Here is a 17,924-nt window from a genome sequence, read left to right as displayed (position 1 = left end):
CTTTATTATTTCGAACCTTCACGAGTCTGAATAAAGATTCGCATTTTATGGTATGTGTTGTGAAGGTCATGGACAAGACTTGGCACTGCACTCCTTCTCTGGTTTTCCTTGCACGTCAGTATCTCGGCCACCCATCAAGCACAGTTCGGTGCCCGTGTGTGTGCACAGAAAACTTATATGCCACCACCGTTCATAAGGTGATAACATACAGTAACATTTTACTATCACTTTAGATGTAAATATTCCTTTAAAGGGAAAGCGACAGTTAAATTCTTTAAAAAGTGCATTATTTTTACATTATTCGTATGAATTACAGCCAGTCTGACTGTTTTGATATGGAAATTGTTTGACATTTGTGTTCAAGGCAAAAGTATACATTGGCAAACAACTCCCTGTAACTGTCACATCCTTCATGTTACCTCTAGTTTGAACATTTTTGCATACTGCAACTTTAATACCTGCTTAGTGCACACTTATCTAATGTGCAAATTTGTTTCCTTAATTGGTGTAAACAGTGATTCAAAGGTACAGTTCTTGAACCATTGTGAACCCTTCAGAGTTTTCCATATTTCTTAAATTTTACCTATAAGTATTTTGGCACGGTTCCACCCCTAAGTGTTTTTGGGATGCAGTTACTGACAGCTCAGCCATCCAATCTGGTGCTGGGGCTTTCTGAAGCTGTCAGTACTTTGATTGACAGCTCAGTCATCCAGTGTGGTGCAGGGACATGCTGATATGTCAGTGTGTTAATTGACAGCTCTGCCGTCCAATCTGAGACTAGGAGGTGGCTGTCTCCAGGTGTTCATTATCTCAGGTGATTACCAGGTTACTTAACTGGGCTGTTACTTTCAGACCTCTGCCAGACGTACATTCAGTTACTTTGTGGTTTGTCTCTTTCTGCCTCGTGTTCTGTTTGTAGATCTTTTGTTGCTTGACCTTGGACCTCGTTCTGACCATCTGTCTGTAACCCCTTCTGCTCTGATCTGCTATCTTCCTGGTAGTCTGACCTTGGATTGTTACCGGACAACACCTTTGTCTCTTCCTTCTGTTTATGGTGTACCTTCTTGGCTTTTGACCTTGGACTTCTGACTATCCCGTCTCACGGTTTGGCTTTCAGAAACGACTCCGCGTCACATGTATTAGATTTTTGAAAAGTAGAAAAGAGAACCAAATCAAACAAAGGAGTCAAAAATATTACGCTGTCAATTTTTATTGAGGAAAATGATCTTATATCACATGTCTAAAAAGGAGAAAAACAATGGCACTAATCATAACTCACACAACTTGAAAGGAAAACCGCACACCTTGCGATTATTCCGGAACTCTGGGTGCTTTACCAAGTGCAAGATTTTCGGGAAACTTCAAACAAAGGAAAGACGGCGCTCTGTCACATAAAAAGTGTCTTTTATTGCAGAATCATTAAAAAATGGATGCAGAAAAATGCAGGTGCAAAAGACAGTCGAAGGCCATTCCACTCACAGTGGTGCTTCAACGGGTCTAGTCTCTTGCACCTGCATTCCCCTGCATCCATTTTTTAGTGATTATGCAATACAGGACTTTATATGGGACAGAGAGTGTCGCTTTCTCTCTTTTGAAGATGTTTTTCAAATGTCTGTGAGTGTCAAAAGTATGCAATCCTTTGCGTTCAGTATCTGATGTGAAATAATTACATCTAAAGGTTTGTGGTAATTATTGATTAGACCTGCACATCAACTTGGAGGAATCTTAGCCCATTCCTCGCTATAAAGTAGCTTCAACTCTATTGTGTTGGTGGAGTTTCACCCATGAACTGTTCACTTCAGGTCCTTCCACAACATTTCTCTGGGGTTAAGACTATGACTTTGCCATTCCTAATTTTCTTCATTATGGTTTAACTACGGTATTCTTTTATAGATGGATTGCCAGGCTTTGGGTCATTGTCTTACTCCATCACCAACATTCTCTTGAGATTCAGCTGATGAACAGATGTCCAGATATTTTTCTTTAAAATTTACTGATATAATTCAGAATTCTGTGTTCCATCAATGATGGATGGCAAACTCTCCTTGCCCAGATGCAGCGAAACAAGGCCAGACGATGATACTACTACCATGTGATGCACAGGAAAGCGGGAAAAAATTGCCACAATAGTTTTTGCTTTTTTTATTATTATTATTTACCATGTTCACTATATGGTAAAACCGACCTGGCAATATGATTCTCCGGGTCATTACGATTACACAGATACCATAAATGTATAGTTTTTTTTATTGTTGTGGCGAAGAAAAATTCGGAAGTTTGTAGAATTAAAGAAAAAAAAAAAAAAATTGATGGTGTCGCCATTTTGCTATGTTAAGTGCAAATTATGGTCTCCTGTGAAAGGCAGGTAAATCCTGACTTTCATAGGAAAACCGTCATGTACAGAGGTCTTCAGCAGACCCCTGTCTATCATGGCACCCCATTAGCACCTCCCAATCATGGCGTGCCAATGTGTGCATGAAATGACGCACCTCCCTGCTGGCGCACATTAAATGCAGCTGTCAAAGTTTAACAGGTTGTCACCAGTGGCTGTTAGACGCAGATGATGGCTGAATAATTAAGCAATCCTCGGCTGGGAAAGATGCAGGCTCGGCTTGCGAGCCCGCACCAAAGTCAAGGACCCAACACTGTATGTCATATAGAAAGATACCAGTGACATAAGAATATCCTACTATTTAGACTCACTCATTTAGCAAATTATAAACAGGAGAACCAAGAGTTTGCTAAACATATCATTTATTATATCAAAAGAAATTATTACACAATAAAAAATGGATATTTTTGTATCACGCATGCACGCCCCCTGAGGAAGCGAGGCTATTGTAAGCACGCGAAACGCGCGTTGGGGTGACCGTGGGCCTCACAGGAGCTGGATAACACCAATGGGTAATTATTATTATTAATCAATTGACAGATAGGCTTGTGCATTTGATGTAAGTAGAGCAGTATGGTGGGTGGTCCATTGAATGGACACTGAGCTGTAATATGATAGTCTTTCATGACAAAACAGTATATTGAGATGCCACTATTCATCTGTACATTTTATTTGTGAATTACCAAAGCCTGCTTAGTTATATTGGTTATACCAGATTGTCCTGTGGTGACCTATGGTCAAATTATTCACCTGGGTAATTCACTTAGCATGTACTCGATACAAAAATATTCATTTTTTATTGTGTAATAATTTCTTTTGATATAATAAATGATATGTTTAGCAAACTCTTGGTTCTCCTGTTTATAAACTGTATGTCATATGTTGAGAAGGGGTTAAAAAAAAACATTTGTTCCTACATATAACTGTCTGGCTTGCCCAGTTTATCTATAGCAAACTACAGACTGCAAAATGTTGTGTTCTTTTTAGAAAGCAGCTTTTCTCTTTACAATCCTGCCATGCTTCCTGTTTTGTTCAGTGTCCTCTGGATGGTGGACAGATTAACATTGGCTAATGTGTGAGATGACTTTTGTTGCTTACCAGTTATCTTGGGCTCCTTTGTAACTTCACAGACTATTGTACCCCCTGATCTTGGAGTGATCTTTGTAGTCTACCACTTAAACCAAAATTTTGTTAAAGTACCCTTTCAATTTTTGACAGCATTCAGTCTTTTTGGGTAGGAATTGATCAGCATTGCGCAACTAAAATTGGCTATCTTTGCCCATTTTTCCTTTCAATAGTGTTCCAAATCGATCTGGCTTTTCCTGTGTACAGCCTTCTTCAGGTCAACCCACAGATTTCAATAGGATTCAAAGTATGGGCTCTGGATGGACCATAACAAAACACTGATCTTTTTATGGCGAATCCATTCTTTTCTTAGTTTGGCAGTATGCTTAGGACTGTTTTCATGCTGAAAGGTGAAATTCCTTTACTTCAGCTTTTTAGCACAGACTTTTGTCAGAATGTTTTGTTGTAAAATTGACTTGTATCTGGAATTGTTAATAATTCCCTTCACCTTCACTAGAGCCCCACATCTAGCTGCAGAAAAACAGCCTCAAAGCATAATGCTGCCTCCACCATGCTTCACCGTTAGTATGATGTTCTTTTGGGGATGTGCAGTATTTTCTTAGCTCCATGCATTACCTTTGGAATTATGGCCAAAAAGTTCAGCCTTGCTCTCATCAGACCATAATACACTTTCACACGTTTGTGGAAGATTTGATATAGCTATAAGCAAAACAAAGCCTGTTTGGATGTTTTTTTTTTTTGTAAGAAAAGGTTTACATCTTGCCACAGGATTGACATATGAAGAATATGAGAGACTGATGTCACAAGCAGTACACAACCTATACTTGACAGAATTTCCAGCTCCTTAAATGTTGCTGTAGGCTTTTGCCACCAATTCTCTCCTTGTCTTTTGATCAATTTTTGAGGATGTCCGTTTCTTGATGATCGTCTTCAGTGTTCCATGGTACATCCAATACCTTGGAAGTTTTTATACCATTCTGAGTGATAATATTGAGAGCCTTCTGCTGTTTTGCAAGTGGTTTATGAACCATGACTTTTACTGTAAAATGCAACTTAGAAAATGTCAGGAAAATCCTAGTAAAACTGCTAAACTTTTATATGAAGTTAATCAGAATCACCTTAAGGCCATATTCACACATATTCAGTATTTGGTAAGTATTTCCCATCAGTAAGCTAAAAGCTGTGTTAGAACAATGAGAGGAAAAGTATGATAGAAACACGTCACCACTTCTGCATTCTTCGCCCACTCTTGGTTTTGTCTTTCAAATACAGATGTAAAATACTGACCAAATACTGAACGTGTGAGCAAGGCCTAAGTGATGGCAGCTGTGTACTGACTACTATTTTACTTGAATTGAAATATGATTGGCTAATTCTGAACACAACCACGTCCCCAATTCGAAGAGGGTGTTCACACTTTTAAATCCACATTATTTTAGTTTTATTAATTTTGGAAGGGGGAATAAAAATATTTGTTAGTTTCTCAATGGATTTGTGGAGATTATGGGTTATATTAAAGGTAGAAGAAGTTCTGAAATTATACTTCTTGGTGGGATTTTTTTACACAACATTTCAACAGGGGTGTGTTGTATTTTTATATATGATTACTCACTAAGTAACCCATGCCTCTCTGCTGCTAGTACTCCTCCATTCCTGCCTGCCAATGCCATTAGTATGATGAGTTCACATCAACTCATCCAGAAGAGTATGGAGCAAGGACTATTATCAGCTATTATCATCTAGAATAAGCACCTATTTTCTAACAGTCCACCAGACTTTTTTTAGGAACAGCTTTAATAAAAATTTCTATTAGAAGGTCGTAGTTTTGCTGATGTTCTTCTGTAAATCTTATTATCATTACTGCATAAAAGCTTCACAAGTGCAGCAATAGATGTGGCGTAAAGTGTGTGTGACAAGTCTAGCAATTTGTGCCAGACTTTTGTTTCATGCGTCGCTTTGGCAAATTTTGGTAAATCTGGTACATTTTTGTGTAATCTTGACAATTGATGCATCCATCAAAACTAATTAAAAGGTTCCTAAATTCGGTGTCTTTGAATATGGAAACAAGAAATAAGCAGCAGACAAGATCGGGACTGACCTTTTGTGTTTTTCCGAGTGCAGGCTGATGTCTCCCCGGCCTAGTCTGCTGAGCTCTGGCAGTGACACGCGAGTTAAAGCCTCGCCTCAGAAACCAATGGACCTGAAACAACTGAAGCAGAGAGCGGCTTTCATTCCACCCATTGTAAGTAACTGCGAGAAAAGCAATTCACTGTGCGTGGACATAAGGGGAATAGGCAGAATAGGGGAACAATATACCAAATGTTCAGAAGAATGAGTGACAAAGTTCTGACAAACGCTTACAATATATATTTTCTAGTAGAACATGCAACATTTATGAGTTAGCGGTTGTCACCTTTCAACTATCTTTAGCCCATAGGCTCAATGATGCGTAAAGAACAAACTGAGCTTTATATGCCCTCTCTCTACAATAAGAAATGTTGTTACAGAAAACTAGCACGACGCCTAGCTTATGTTCAATGGTTTGTGCCGAGTTAGTCTTCTGCATCTTGGTATAGGTAACGCCCTGTGTGCTATGTCAAAGTCTGCTACATCTGTACTAATTATCTTCAGTTTTTACAGGTACCCCAATCTTCAGATATTCCCCCTGGTTTAGAGTTTTGAAAACTCTGTCTGGGAGAGATTTTCTTTGTCCGACTCCTGACCAATGCTGTGTGTGACGGGCCTGGTTGACTGCTCATTTCAGCAGCTAAACCAGCCCCTTTTTCTGTTTTTTATTTGATTTTGGCACAGACAGGCACTGTGAAATCTATAAGAGAAGAGAAGTGTAAGGTGCTCCGGTGTGCAGAGATCCTTAATCAAGTTGGGTTGTTGAAGGCCGTCAGAAAAGGCATATAGTAGTAGTAATAGTTTTTTAAAAGGAAGCTGTCGAACAATTCATGCTGCTCAAACCACTGGCAACATGAATCACAGCCTAGCTGCATAATTGTAGCAAGGTGTAATATCTTCTGAAATGCTCTAGTGTTTTAAAGTGACAGCTTGGGACTATAGCCAGAGACCAGACTAGTCCGTTGCCACCCACCTGCCAGATCTTCCCAGCGCTGCTTCAGGTGATCGTCAGGTCTCTCTCTCTCTCATGTATGTCGCACAGCCAGGTTCTGATTCATGCTGTTCGGGATTTGGGCAGCATGAATCATCTGCAGTTTGTCGTAGGTGATGGTTAATTGTATAAATAAATAGTTAATAAATATATAGCGCTTCTTTGGCAGGTAGTATAGTCATAAAAATTATATACAATAATTAAAACTGGGCTAAATGTGCAAAAAAAAAGGCCCATTTACACAATGATGTCATGGGGTAAAGGGTCAATAAGCAAATGAGACATACACTGTGTTCCAAATTATTATGCAAATAATATTTCCTCATATTTTCTCTAAATTACCTATCTGAATTGCAGTCATTGTTATTTTCCAGTCATCTACTATTCTAGTATAATTGCAATGTTTTGGAAAAAACTGCCTATAAAAACAGTATCTTTTTAAAAAAAATAAACACTCAAAATGCATGTTCCAAATTATTATGCACAGCAGAGTTTTCAACCTTTTTTTTTTATTTTGAACAAATAAATGGTTAATTTTGAAGTTATAAGCATTATCAGCTTATTACAAAATGAAATCAAACAGTTTTCAAGTGAAAACTTTATTCTAGGTGATATTACATTTGCACATAGGACCCCTTGTTCGAAAGAAGCTTCTGAACTCTCTCGTCCATTGAATTTGTCAGTTTTTGGATGGTTTCTGCTTCATTTGTTTTGCATGTGGACAGAATACCCTCCCAGAGCTGTTGCTTAGATGTGAACTGCGTCCCGCCATCATAGAGACTCCTTTTGATGATGCTCCAGAGGTTCTCAATGGGGTTGAGGTCAGGGAAAGATGGTGGCCATACCATAAGTTTGTCCTCTTTTATGCCCATAGCAGCTAGAGATGCAGATGTGTTTTTTGCAGCATGAGACGGAGCATTATCATGCATGAAAATGATCTTGCTGCGGAAAGCACGGTTCTTCCTCTTGAACCATGGCAGGAAGTGTTGTTTTAGAAACTCCACATAGATTATGGAGTTCATCTTTACCCCTTCAGGGATCATAAAGGGGCCGACAATCTCTCTCCCCATGATTCCAGCCCAAAACATTACTCCACCTCCTCCTTGTTGGCGCCTTAGCCGTGTTTTCATGGGGTGTCCATCAACCAGCCATCCTCCACTCCATCCATCTGGACCATCGAGCGTTGCACGGCACTCATCGGCGAACAAAACAGTTTGGAAGTCAGTCTTCATGTATCGTTTGGCCCACTGGAGCCATTTCTGCTTGTTGCAGTGGATAGAGGTGGTCGACAGGATGGCTTACGCACAGCTGCAAACCTCTGAAGGACCCTGCATCTTGTTGTTCTTGGGATGTTGGAGGCACCAGCAGCTTCAAAAACTTGTCTGCTGCTATGACAAGGCAGTTTTGCAGCTGCTCTTTTAAACTTACGCAATTGCCTGTTGGAAAGAGTCCTCAATTTTTCCTTATCAGCACGCACACGTGTGTGCTGGGAATCAGCTACATACTTCTTGATTGTGCGATGATCACGATGAAGTGTCTTGGCAATGTTGATTGTAGTCATGCCTTGACCTAAATACTCCACAATTTGTTGCTTCTCAGCAGCCGACACATCCTTTTTCTTTCCCATTTTGGCAAAAAAATATAGGCTGCTTAATAATGTGGAACAGCCTTCTTAAATAGTCTTGCCTTTATTTGGACAGCTGCCAAACTAATTTGCACAGGTATCTGCAATTGCTTTCAGTGATATAAAGAGCCCTGACACACATCACCATCAATGAGTTTAAATGACAAACAAAAAGTCTAACCTTATCACTCCTAAACTCTTTGTGCATAATAATTTGGAACACAGTGTAGTTAAAAGTACATAATGTATAATGCCAACACATCGTGGTATACGATATAGACTTGGTAAATAATAATTAGTGATGAGCGAGTGTACTCGTTGCTCGGGTTTTCCAGAGCACGCTTGGATGACCTCCGAGTATTTGACTGCTCAGAGATTAAGTTTTCATCACCTCAGATGAATGACTTACAGCTACTAGCCAGGCTGAGTACATGTGGGGGTTGCCTGGTTGCTAGGGAATCCCTAATCAAGCTGGCTAGTAGCTGTAAATCAACCTATGCCTCCTATTATTTACAGTGTATTCCGCATTTTTTGTGCAAATGTTGCGATTTTTTCCGCGAAAAAATCGCATCGCGGAAAAAAAAGCAACATGTTCATTAAAAATGCGGAATTGCGGGGATTCCGCACACCTAGGAGTGCATTGATCTGTATACTTTCCGCACGGGGCTGTGCACACCATGCGGGAAGTAAGCAGATTATATGCGGTTGGTGCCCAGGGTGGAGGAGAGGAGACTCTCCTCCACGGACTGGGCACCATATAATTGGTCAAAAAAAACAGAATTAAAATAAAAAATAGTCATATACTCACCTTCGATGTCCCCGGAGTGTTCCCGCCTCTCACCGCTGCATGCTGCCGCTTCTGTTCCTATAGATGGTGTGGTTCAGGACCTGCGGTGACGTCACTGTCTTGTGATTGGTCGCGTGACCGCTCGCGACCAATCACAAGCCGTGACGTCACCGAAGGCCCTGAACCACACCGGCATCTATAGGAACGGAGGCTGCAGAGGGTGAGTATAACCATTTTTTTATTTTTTTTATTATTTTTAAACATTCTATCTTTTACTATAGATGCTGCATAAGCAGCATCTATAGTAAAAAGTTGGTCACACTTGTCAAACACTATGTTTGACAAGTGTGACCAACCTGTCAGTCAGTTTTCCAAGCGATGCTACAGATCGCTTGGAAAACTTTAGCATTCTGCAAGCTAATTACGCTTGCAAAATGCTAAAAAAACACACGAAAAAAACGGAAAAAAAACGCAAAAAAAAAAATGCGGATTTCTTGCAGAAAATTTCCGGTTTTCTTCAGGAAATTTCTGCATTTTTTTTTTTTGCGTTTTTTTTCTGTTTTTTTCACGTTTTTTTTTAGCATTTTGCAAGCGTAATTAGCTTGCAGAATGCTAAAGTTTTCCAAGAGATCTGTAGCATCGCTTGGAAAACTGACTGACAGGTTGGTCACACTTGTCAAACATACTGTTTGACAAGTGTGACCAACTTTTTACTATAGGTGCTGCTCTTATGCAGCATCTATAGTAAAAGATAGAATGTTTAAAAATAATAAAAAAAATAAAAAAATGGTTATACTCACCCTCTGCAGCCTCCGTTCCTATAGATGCCGGTGTGGTTCAGGGCCTTCGGTGACGTCACGGCTTGTGATTGGTCGCGAGCGGTCACATGAGCGGTCACGCGACCAATCACAAGACAGTGACGTCACCGCAGGTCCTGAACCACACCATCTATAGGAACAGAAATGGCAGCATGCAGCGGTGAGAGGCGGGAACACTTCGGGGACATCTAAGGTGAGTATATGACTATTTTTTATTTTAATTCTTTTTTTTCGACCAATTATATGGTGCCTAGTGTGTAGAGGAGAGTCTCCTCTCCTCCACCCTGGGTACCAACCGCACATAATCTGCTTACTTCCCGCATGGTGTGCACAGCCCCGTGCGGGAAGTAAGCAGATCAATGCACTCCTAGGTGTGCGGAATCCCCGCAATTCCGCATTTTTAATGAACATGTTGCTTTTTTTTCCGCGATGCGTTTTTTTCGCGGAAAAAATCGCAACATTTGCACAAAAAATGCGGAATACACTGTAAATAATAGGAGGCATAGGTTAGCGTTTTTTTTGCGTTTTTATCACGTTTTTATAGCGAAAAAACGCGAAAAATTCTGAACGTGTGCACATGGCCTAAAGGTTTAAAAAGAAAACTCCAAGAGCAATTACAACAAACAGGACAATGAGGATACGAATCACTAGAATACAGACTGATAAAAATCAAATAGTGTTAAAGAGATTAAAGAGGAAACCTTCAAAGCACATTCTAGGACTTCTACATGGAGATGTGGGCTGGTATCTCCAAAGGGATCATCTGACCACTTTAAGTCCAACAATGATGGCAAAATGGTGTGACAACCTTCCTGTGTCAATCATGATGCTAAAAGATGTATAACCTACTGATTTGTGAAGATGTGGTTGATCTGGGGTACCCCTTCTAAGTACAGATGTACAGTACACTCCCTGACAGAAGATATGTCGCTTATCCATGTTATGTAAATAAAAGCTTATAACCTGATGTTAAATTCATCCATTGGTTGTATAAATTATTCTTTTGAAAGCTGAAACCCTCCGAAATGTGGTTTAGGTTAAGAAAATAAATTGGTATCAATGCAGAAATATTGATCAGTTAATGGACACAGAATGGTCAGATTTTGGCCAGACAAAAGTTTTGTCGCCCACAGGAGGTAATGTGATATTCAAACAAATAATTAACTTAAAATACCCGAGTATAATCCGACCCCCCTAATTTTGCCACAAAAAACTGGGAAAACTTAATGACTCCAGTATAAGTCTAGAGTGGGAAATGCAGCAGCTACCGGTAAATGTCAAAATTAAAAATAGATACCAATAAAAGTAAAATTAATTGAGACATCAGTAGGTTAAGTGTTTTTCAATATCCATATTGAATCAGGAGCCCCATATAATGCTCCATAAAGTTTATGATGGCCCCATAAGATGCTCCATATTAAAATATGCCCCATATAATCCTGCATAAAGGTTAATAATGGCCCCATAAGATGCTCCATAGACACATTTGCCCAATATAATGCTGCACAAATGTTGATTATGGCCCCATAAGATGCTCCATAAAGATATTTGCCCCATATAGTGCTGCACAAACCTTGATTATGGCCCCATAAGATGCTCCATACAGACACTTGCCCCATATAATGCTCCACAAACGTTAATTATGGCCCCATAAGATGCTTCATAAAGATATTTGCCCCATATAATGCTGCACAAACGTTATGGCCCCATAAGATACTCCATACAGACATTTGCCCCATATAATGCTGCACAAATGTTAATTATGGCCCTATAAGATACTCCATATAGATATTTGCCCCATATAATGCTGCACAAACGTTATGGCCCTATAAGATACTCCATACAGACATTTGCCCCATACAATGCTGCACAAACGTTATAACCCCATAAGATACTCCATACAGACATTTGCCCCATACAATGCTGCACAAATGTTGATTATGGCCCCATACAGACACTTGCCCCATATAATGCTGCACAAACGTTGATTATGGCCCCATACAGACACTTGCCCCATATAGTGCTGCACAAACATTGATTATGACCCCATACAGACACTTGCCCCATGTAATGCTGCACAAACGTTGATTATGACCCCATACAGACACTTGCCCCATATAATGCTGCACAAACGTTATGGCCCCATAAGATGCTCTATACAGACACTTGCCCCATATAGTTTTGCACAAACGTTGATTATGGCCCCATACAGACACTTGCCCCATATATAGTGCTGCACAAATGTTGATTATGGCCCCATACAGACACTTGCCCCATATAATGCTGCACAAACGTTATGGCCCCATAAGAGGCTCCATACAGACACTTGCCCCATTTGCTGTTGCTGCGATTTAAAAAAAATAAAATCTCATACTCACCTCTCCGTCGCTCAGGCCCCTGACACTGTCAATATTCACCTGCTCCTCGTTCCAGCGCCGCTCCATCTTTAGCGTCTTCTGCGTTGACGTTCAGGCAGAGGGCGCGTACTAACCACGTCACCGCGCCCTCTGACCTGAGCGTCACTGCAGAAGACGCTGAAGATGGAGCGGCGCTGGAACGAGGAGCAGGTGAATATCGCGCAGTGCTGCGCTTCCCATTATACTCACGTGCTCCTGGCGCTGTGCAGTCCCTGCTTCCCTGGCTCCCCAGCTTCTTCCTGTACTGAGCAGTCACCGTTACCGCTCATTACAGTAATGAATATGCGGCTCCACCCCTATGGGAGGTGGAGCAGCATATTCATTACGGTAATGAGCGGTACCATGTGACCGCTCAGTAGAGGAAGAAGCTGGGGAGCCAGGGACCTGCAGGGACCGCGCCAGGCGTAGGTGAGTATAATTAGACAGCTCCCCCTCCCCTGCTGACCACTGGGTATGACTCAAGTATAAGCCGAGAGGGGGATTTTCTGCCCCCCTAAAAAGGGCTGAAAATCTCAGCTTATTCTCGAGTATATACGGTATATGTTGCATAACATTGGTGAATTAAGTTGTGGTGCTATTAGAGACATATTTAATATTTTGTGTGACTTCCATGAGCTTGAAGGACTGCATTCATGTGGTTCAACAATGATTCATACAATTTATTAATGAAGTCATCAGGAATAGCAAAGAATGCCGTCTTACATGCCTCCCAGAGTTCATCTAGATTCTTTGGTTTTGTCTTCCAAGCTTCCTCTTTCATCCTACCCTAAACATGCTCAATGATGTTCATGTCTGGTGACTGGGCTGGCCAGTCCTTGAGCACCTTGATCTTTTTTGCCTGGAGGAACTTTGTTGTAGAGATGGATGTATGAGATGGAGCACCATCCTGCTGCCGAATTTGACCCCTTTTATGATTTGGAATATAAGAGACAGCTAATACTTCTTGATATTTTAGGCTATTGATATTGCCTTCCACCTTGCAAATGTTTCGCACACCCCCATACTGAATGTAACCCCAGACCATGATCTTTCCACCACCAAATTTAACTGTTTTCTGGGTGTATTTTGGATCCATACAGGCTCCAGTAGGTCTCCTGCAGTATTTACAGAGGCTGTGGTTTAATTCTACTGAAGGTTCATCAGAGAAATCCACCTTCTGCCACTTTTCCAGCATCTATCTGTTTAGCAGGCTGTGGGACTTTGCAAATGCCACATGGTTTTTTATTTGCCTTTTGTTTAGTGCTGGCTTTTGGGCACTGATTCGACCATGGAGGCCATTTCGAGACAGAATCCTACAAACTGTTCTAGATGACACAGGGACTTGAGGTGATCAGGCCTGTTGGAGCTCTGCTGCAGTGGAAGAGGGGTTTGCTTTGGATTTTCTAACCAACAAATGTTCCTCCTGAGCAGTTGTCTTGCGGGGTCTGCTAGACCTGGGCTTGTCAAACACATCTCCAGTCTCTTCAAATCTTTTTTTTAATTCTCTGTACTTGACGCTGAGACACATTAAAGGTGCCAGCCACCTCTGCAATGGATCTGGTCTTCAGCCTCTTGATAATCCAGGCTTTGGTCGCAGGGTGGATTTTTGGCATGTTGTCAGATCTCAAATTGCAGTTCAAGTGAAGGTCTGGGGTGCTACGTTTCATTTTATACACACACTAATTGGCCAATCATTTACTGAGCACAGGGGAGGATGTAAACTAGGATTGGATGCATTATATGACCAAGCAACAAAACTTTTGTCTTGCCAAACTCTGACCATTCTATGTCCATTAACTGATCAATATTTCTGCATTGATGCCAATTTATTTTCTTATCCTAAACCACATTTCGGAGGGTTTTAAGCTTTCAAAATAATAATTTATACAACCAATGGATGAATTTAACGTCAGGTTATAAGCTTTTATTTACATAACATAGATAAGCGACGTAACTTCTGTCAGGGAGTGTATAGACACAACTGTCATTGGGGCTGCATTGCTTGTGCATCATATGATAATAAGTCATTCAATCAGTCCTATGCAAATGCCCATATAACACATATTGTGCTAAATGCCAATATTAGCATTGCTGTTTTTGTGTTACATGTGCACTTTAAAGGTAGCAGGTTCTCAGTGTTAATGACTGTAACAATGCCCATTCATACTTCTTAAAGGAAATGCATCAACCATCTAGTGATAACCTCTTTTTTCCTAATTTCTGTACATGATTATTGTGGCAGCAATCGAGCCTGTGCTGTATTTAACAGCAATTACAGATATGCTTTATGGCGGCCATGTAGACCATATCAAGCATTAGACTGATATCAAGCATTAGACTGGAGATGTTCACTGACATCTTTTGGCGAGTGCTCTAAGCATGCTCTGTAATCTGTGCAGAGGTCACTGTGCAGGGAGTAGGAAGCTGTGAGCTTTGGCCATCCTCTGTTGTGAGTAAACTGATCCTACGGTTAACATGTATATGGTATAATATACATGTGTGTGTGTGTATGTGTGTATATATATATATATATATATAATGTATATATATTCTAGAATATGTATGTCCACGTAGTATATTGCCCAGTTACGTAGTATATTGCCCAGCGACGTAGTATATTGCCCAGCGACGTAGTATATTGCCCAGCGACGTAGTATATTGCCCAGCGACGTAGTATATTGCCCAGCGACGTAGTATATTGCCCAGTGACGTAGTATATTGCCCAGTGACGTAGTATATTGCCCAGCCACGTAGTATATTGCCCAGCGACGTAGTATATTGCCCAGCGACGTAGTATATTGCCCAGCGACTATATTGCCCAGTGACGTAGTATATTGCCCAGTGACGTAGTATATTGCCCAGCCACGTAGTATATTGCCCAGCCACGTAGTATATTGCCCAGTTACGTAGTATACAGCACAGAGCCACGTAGTATATTGCCCAGCCACGTAGTATATTGCCCAGCCACGTAGTATATTGCCCAGCCACGTAGTATATTGCCCAGCCACGTAGTATACAGCACAGAGCCACGTAGTATATTGCACAGCGACATAGTATACAGCACAGAGCCACGTAGTATATTGCCCAGCCACGCAGTATATTGGGCAGTCACGTAGTATATTGCCCAGCTACGTAGTATATTGCCCAGCTACGTATGTCACAGGTTAAAAAAATAAAAAAATAAACATATACTCACCTTCCGCAGGCGCGTTGTAGTTCTGTCACCTGCGTGGGGTGCAGGCGGCAGATTCCAGTCCCAGGGTGTGATGATGTCGCAGTCACGTGACCGTGACGTCATGGCAGGTCCTGCTCGCACAGGACCTGTGATGACGTCGCGGTCACATGACCGTGTCGCGGTCACATGACCGTGACATCACGGCAGGTCCTTCAAGCGCAGGCGCAAGGTCCTTCTCCCAGACCATCCTTGCCACCGGAACGTGCCGCTTGCATGGACCGGTCACCGGAGCATCGCGAGGAGCGGGAAAGGCGGCGGAAGGTGAGTAATGATTTTTTATTTTTTTTTATTATTTTTAACATTAGATGTTTTTACTATTGACGCTGCATAGGCTGCGTCAATAGTAAAAACTTGGTCACACAGGGTTAATAGCGGCGGTAACAGAGTGAGTAATAACGCGGTCCTTTACCGTTGGCATTAACCCTGTGTGAGCCGTGACTGCGGGGAGTATGGAGCGGGGCCGGGCGCAGGCCACTGACTGCATGGGAGTAGGGAGGGACTAATCGGACTGTGGCCGTCGCTGATTGGTCACGGCAGCCATGACAGGCAGCTGGCGCGACCAATCAGCTACTTGGATTCCATGACAGACAGAGGCCACGACCAATGAATATCCGTGACAGAAACAGACAGAAGGACAGACAGACGGAAGTGACCCTTAGACAATTATATATATAGATATATATGTTACCTTTTTATTATGGTCATGTTTGTGATAACAATGAAGTGACTTCTGGAGGCGTCAGCGTATTATGAGGCTTGTGGGTTAGGAACCTGCAAGATGCCCAAATTCAAGATTTTTATTTAACTTATTAACTTTAGATAGTAATTCAAAAAATAAATACATTTACTTTAAAATGTGGTTAACTTAAGGGGGGGAAGGTTCATACACTAGTTCCTTTTCTGAGGTCTCATCTGTGCCGCCTGTGTCTGGCTCCGTGTATTGATTTGCATGTCAGTGCTGTCAGATGATGTAGCTAGATGCACAACAAGGCCTCTCGTGCAAGAGACGTTCTGCCCGTCAGATTCTAGTCATCATTTATGGTGTTCGCTTGTACGAAGCGATCAAGTTACCTGTCTCTATCTTTTACTGTTATCTTTTAGTCTGTTAAATGGGCTGATGAGAGGGCTGTTTCTTCTGCTGAATTGTTATTTTCCATTGCTTGTATAGTTTAATTTTCATCATTGTGCAGCTAATTTACCAACACGTCTGATTGTGCCGATGTTTCAGAAAATGTTTTAATTTTAGAGCAATATTCTTCTAATATGATATCTGACGACATTCTCTGCGGTACAGCATCCTGTATAAATTAAGCAACTGCCAATCGGTGAATGTTTAAGCATTGGTGATCATAGTACAATGCTCACCTATCTCTGCCGAGCTGTTCTCTGCCGTGCTGCTCTCTCTCGCGCTGTTCTCTGCCGCGCTGTTCTCTGCCGCGCTGTTCTCTGCCGCGCTGCTCTCTGCCGTGCTGCTCTCTGCCGCGCTGCTCTCTGCCGCCCTGGAGTTGATGGTGTGCATGCTTGACCATCAATCGATTCAAACACGCAACCCTAGTGCTTCTGATAGGTGGGAGTCTGAGCATTGGGGACATGGAGTGACCATACAATTTACACTTTTATATAGGGAATAAGTAATAAAAATGTTGTGTATATGGTGCAAATCATTTCATTTTATAGTTCAGTAAAACCTCTTAAAGGGCTCTTGATAAATAATACAAGTTCCCCTATACAGAAAATGGACCCCAACGATCCTATGATCAGTGCTCTGGAACCCTGAAAATTTAACTTAGTCACAAGGCTGACCATTTCCATTTTTGTATTTTTGTTTTTCCCTCACCTTCTGCCCAGAGCTATAACTTTTTTACTTTTCTGTCCACATAGACATGTTGGGGCTCCTTTTTTGCTGGGTAAGTTTTGAATGACATCATTCATTTTTTGTGACAGCATACTGGAGAACAGGAAAAAAATTCCTAATGGGAAGAAATTGTGAAAAAACAACAACAAAAAAACGCATTTCTGACATTGTTTTTTGGGGCATATTTTTATGGTGTACATTGTGTGATAAAAATAAACTCACAATATGATTCTACTGATCAGTATGCAATTACGGAGATACCAAACATGTCCTTTTTTAATTATTTTAGTGGTGAAAAAAAATTCAGAATTTTTTTTTCTTTTAAAAAGATGGGGGGATTGGGGGCTACATAGCCATTTTTTGTAACTTTTTAATTGTGACTTTTTGATCGTTTTTTAACACATTTTTGTAGTATTGCAGCTATCAAAAGCATAATTTTGGCGTTCTTGTATTTTTTTCTTAATTTATACTGTTTACCGATCAGGTTAATTATTTTCATATTTTTATAGATCAGATTGTTTTTTTTAACACTGCGATACCACATGTATTTTTTTATTTTTATTTATTTTTTTATATATTTTTTTAAAACTTTTTTTTTTTTTATTTTCACTGC

At 40.9% G+C, this 17,924-nt stretch overlaps 1 protein-coding gene across 25 annotated transcripts in view; it reads left to right on the top strand.

Annotated features, from left to right (window-relative positions):
• NCOR2 (nuclear receptor corepressor 2) overlaps nucleotides 1-17,924 on the top strand; it is a 511,202-nt gene that overhangs the window by 418,998 nt on the left and 74,280 nt on the right. For all 25 annotated transcript variants that reach the window (XM_077293242.1, XM_077293235.1, XM_077293237.1 and 22 more), the window contains one exon: nucleotides 5,600-5,720. In XM_077293242.1, the coding sequence (XP_077149357.1) occupies nucleotides 5,600-5,720 (121 nt within the window). The remainder of the gene's footprint in view (nucleotides 1-5,599; nucleotides 5,721-17,924) is intronic.

The sequence above is a fragment of the Ranitomeya variabilis genome, chromosome 1, assembly GCF_051348905.1.
Source record: "Ranitomeya variabilis isolate aRanVar5 chromosome 1, aRanVar5.hap1, whole genome shotgun sequence".
Lineage (NCBI taxonomy): Eukaryota > Metazoa > Chordata > Amphibia > Anura > Dendrobatidae > Ranitomeya > Ranitomeya variabilis.
This window is presented reverse-complemented; position numbering and strand designations above follow the sequence as displayed.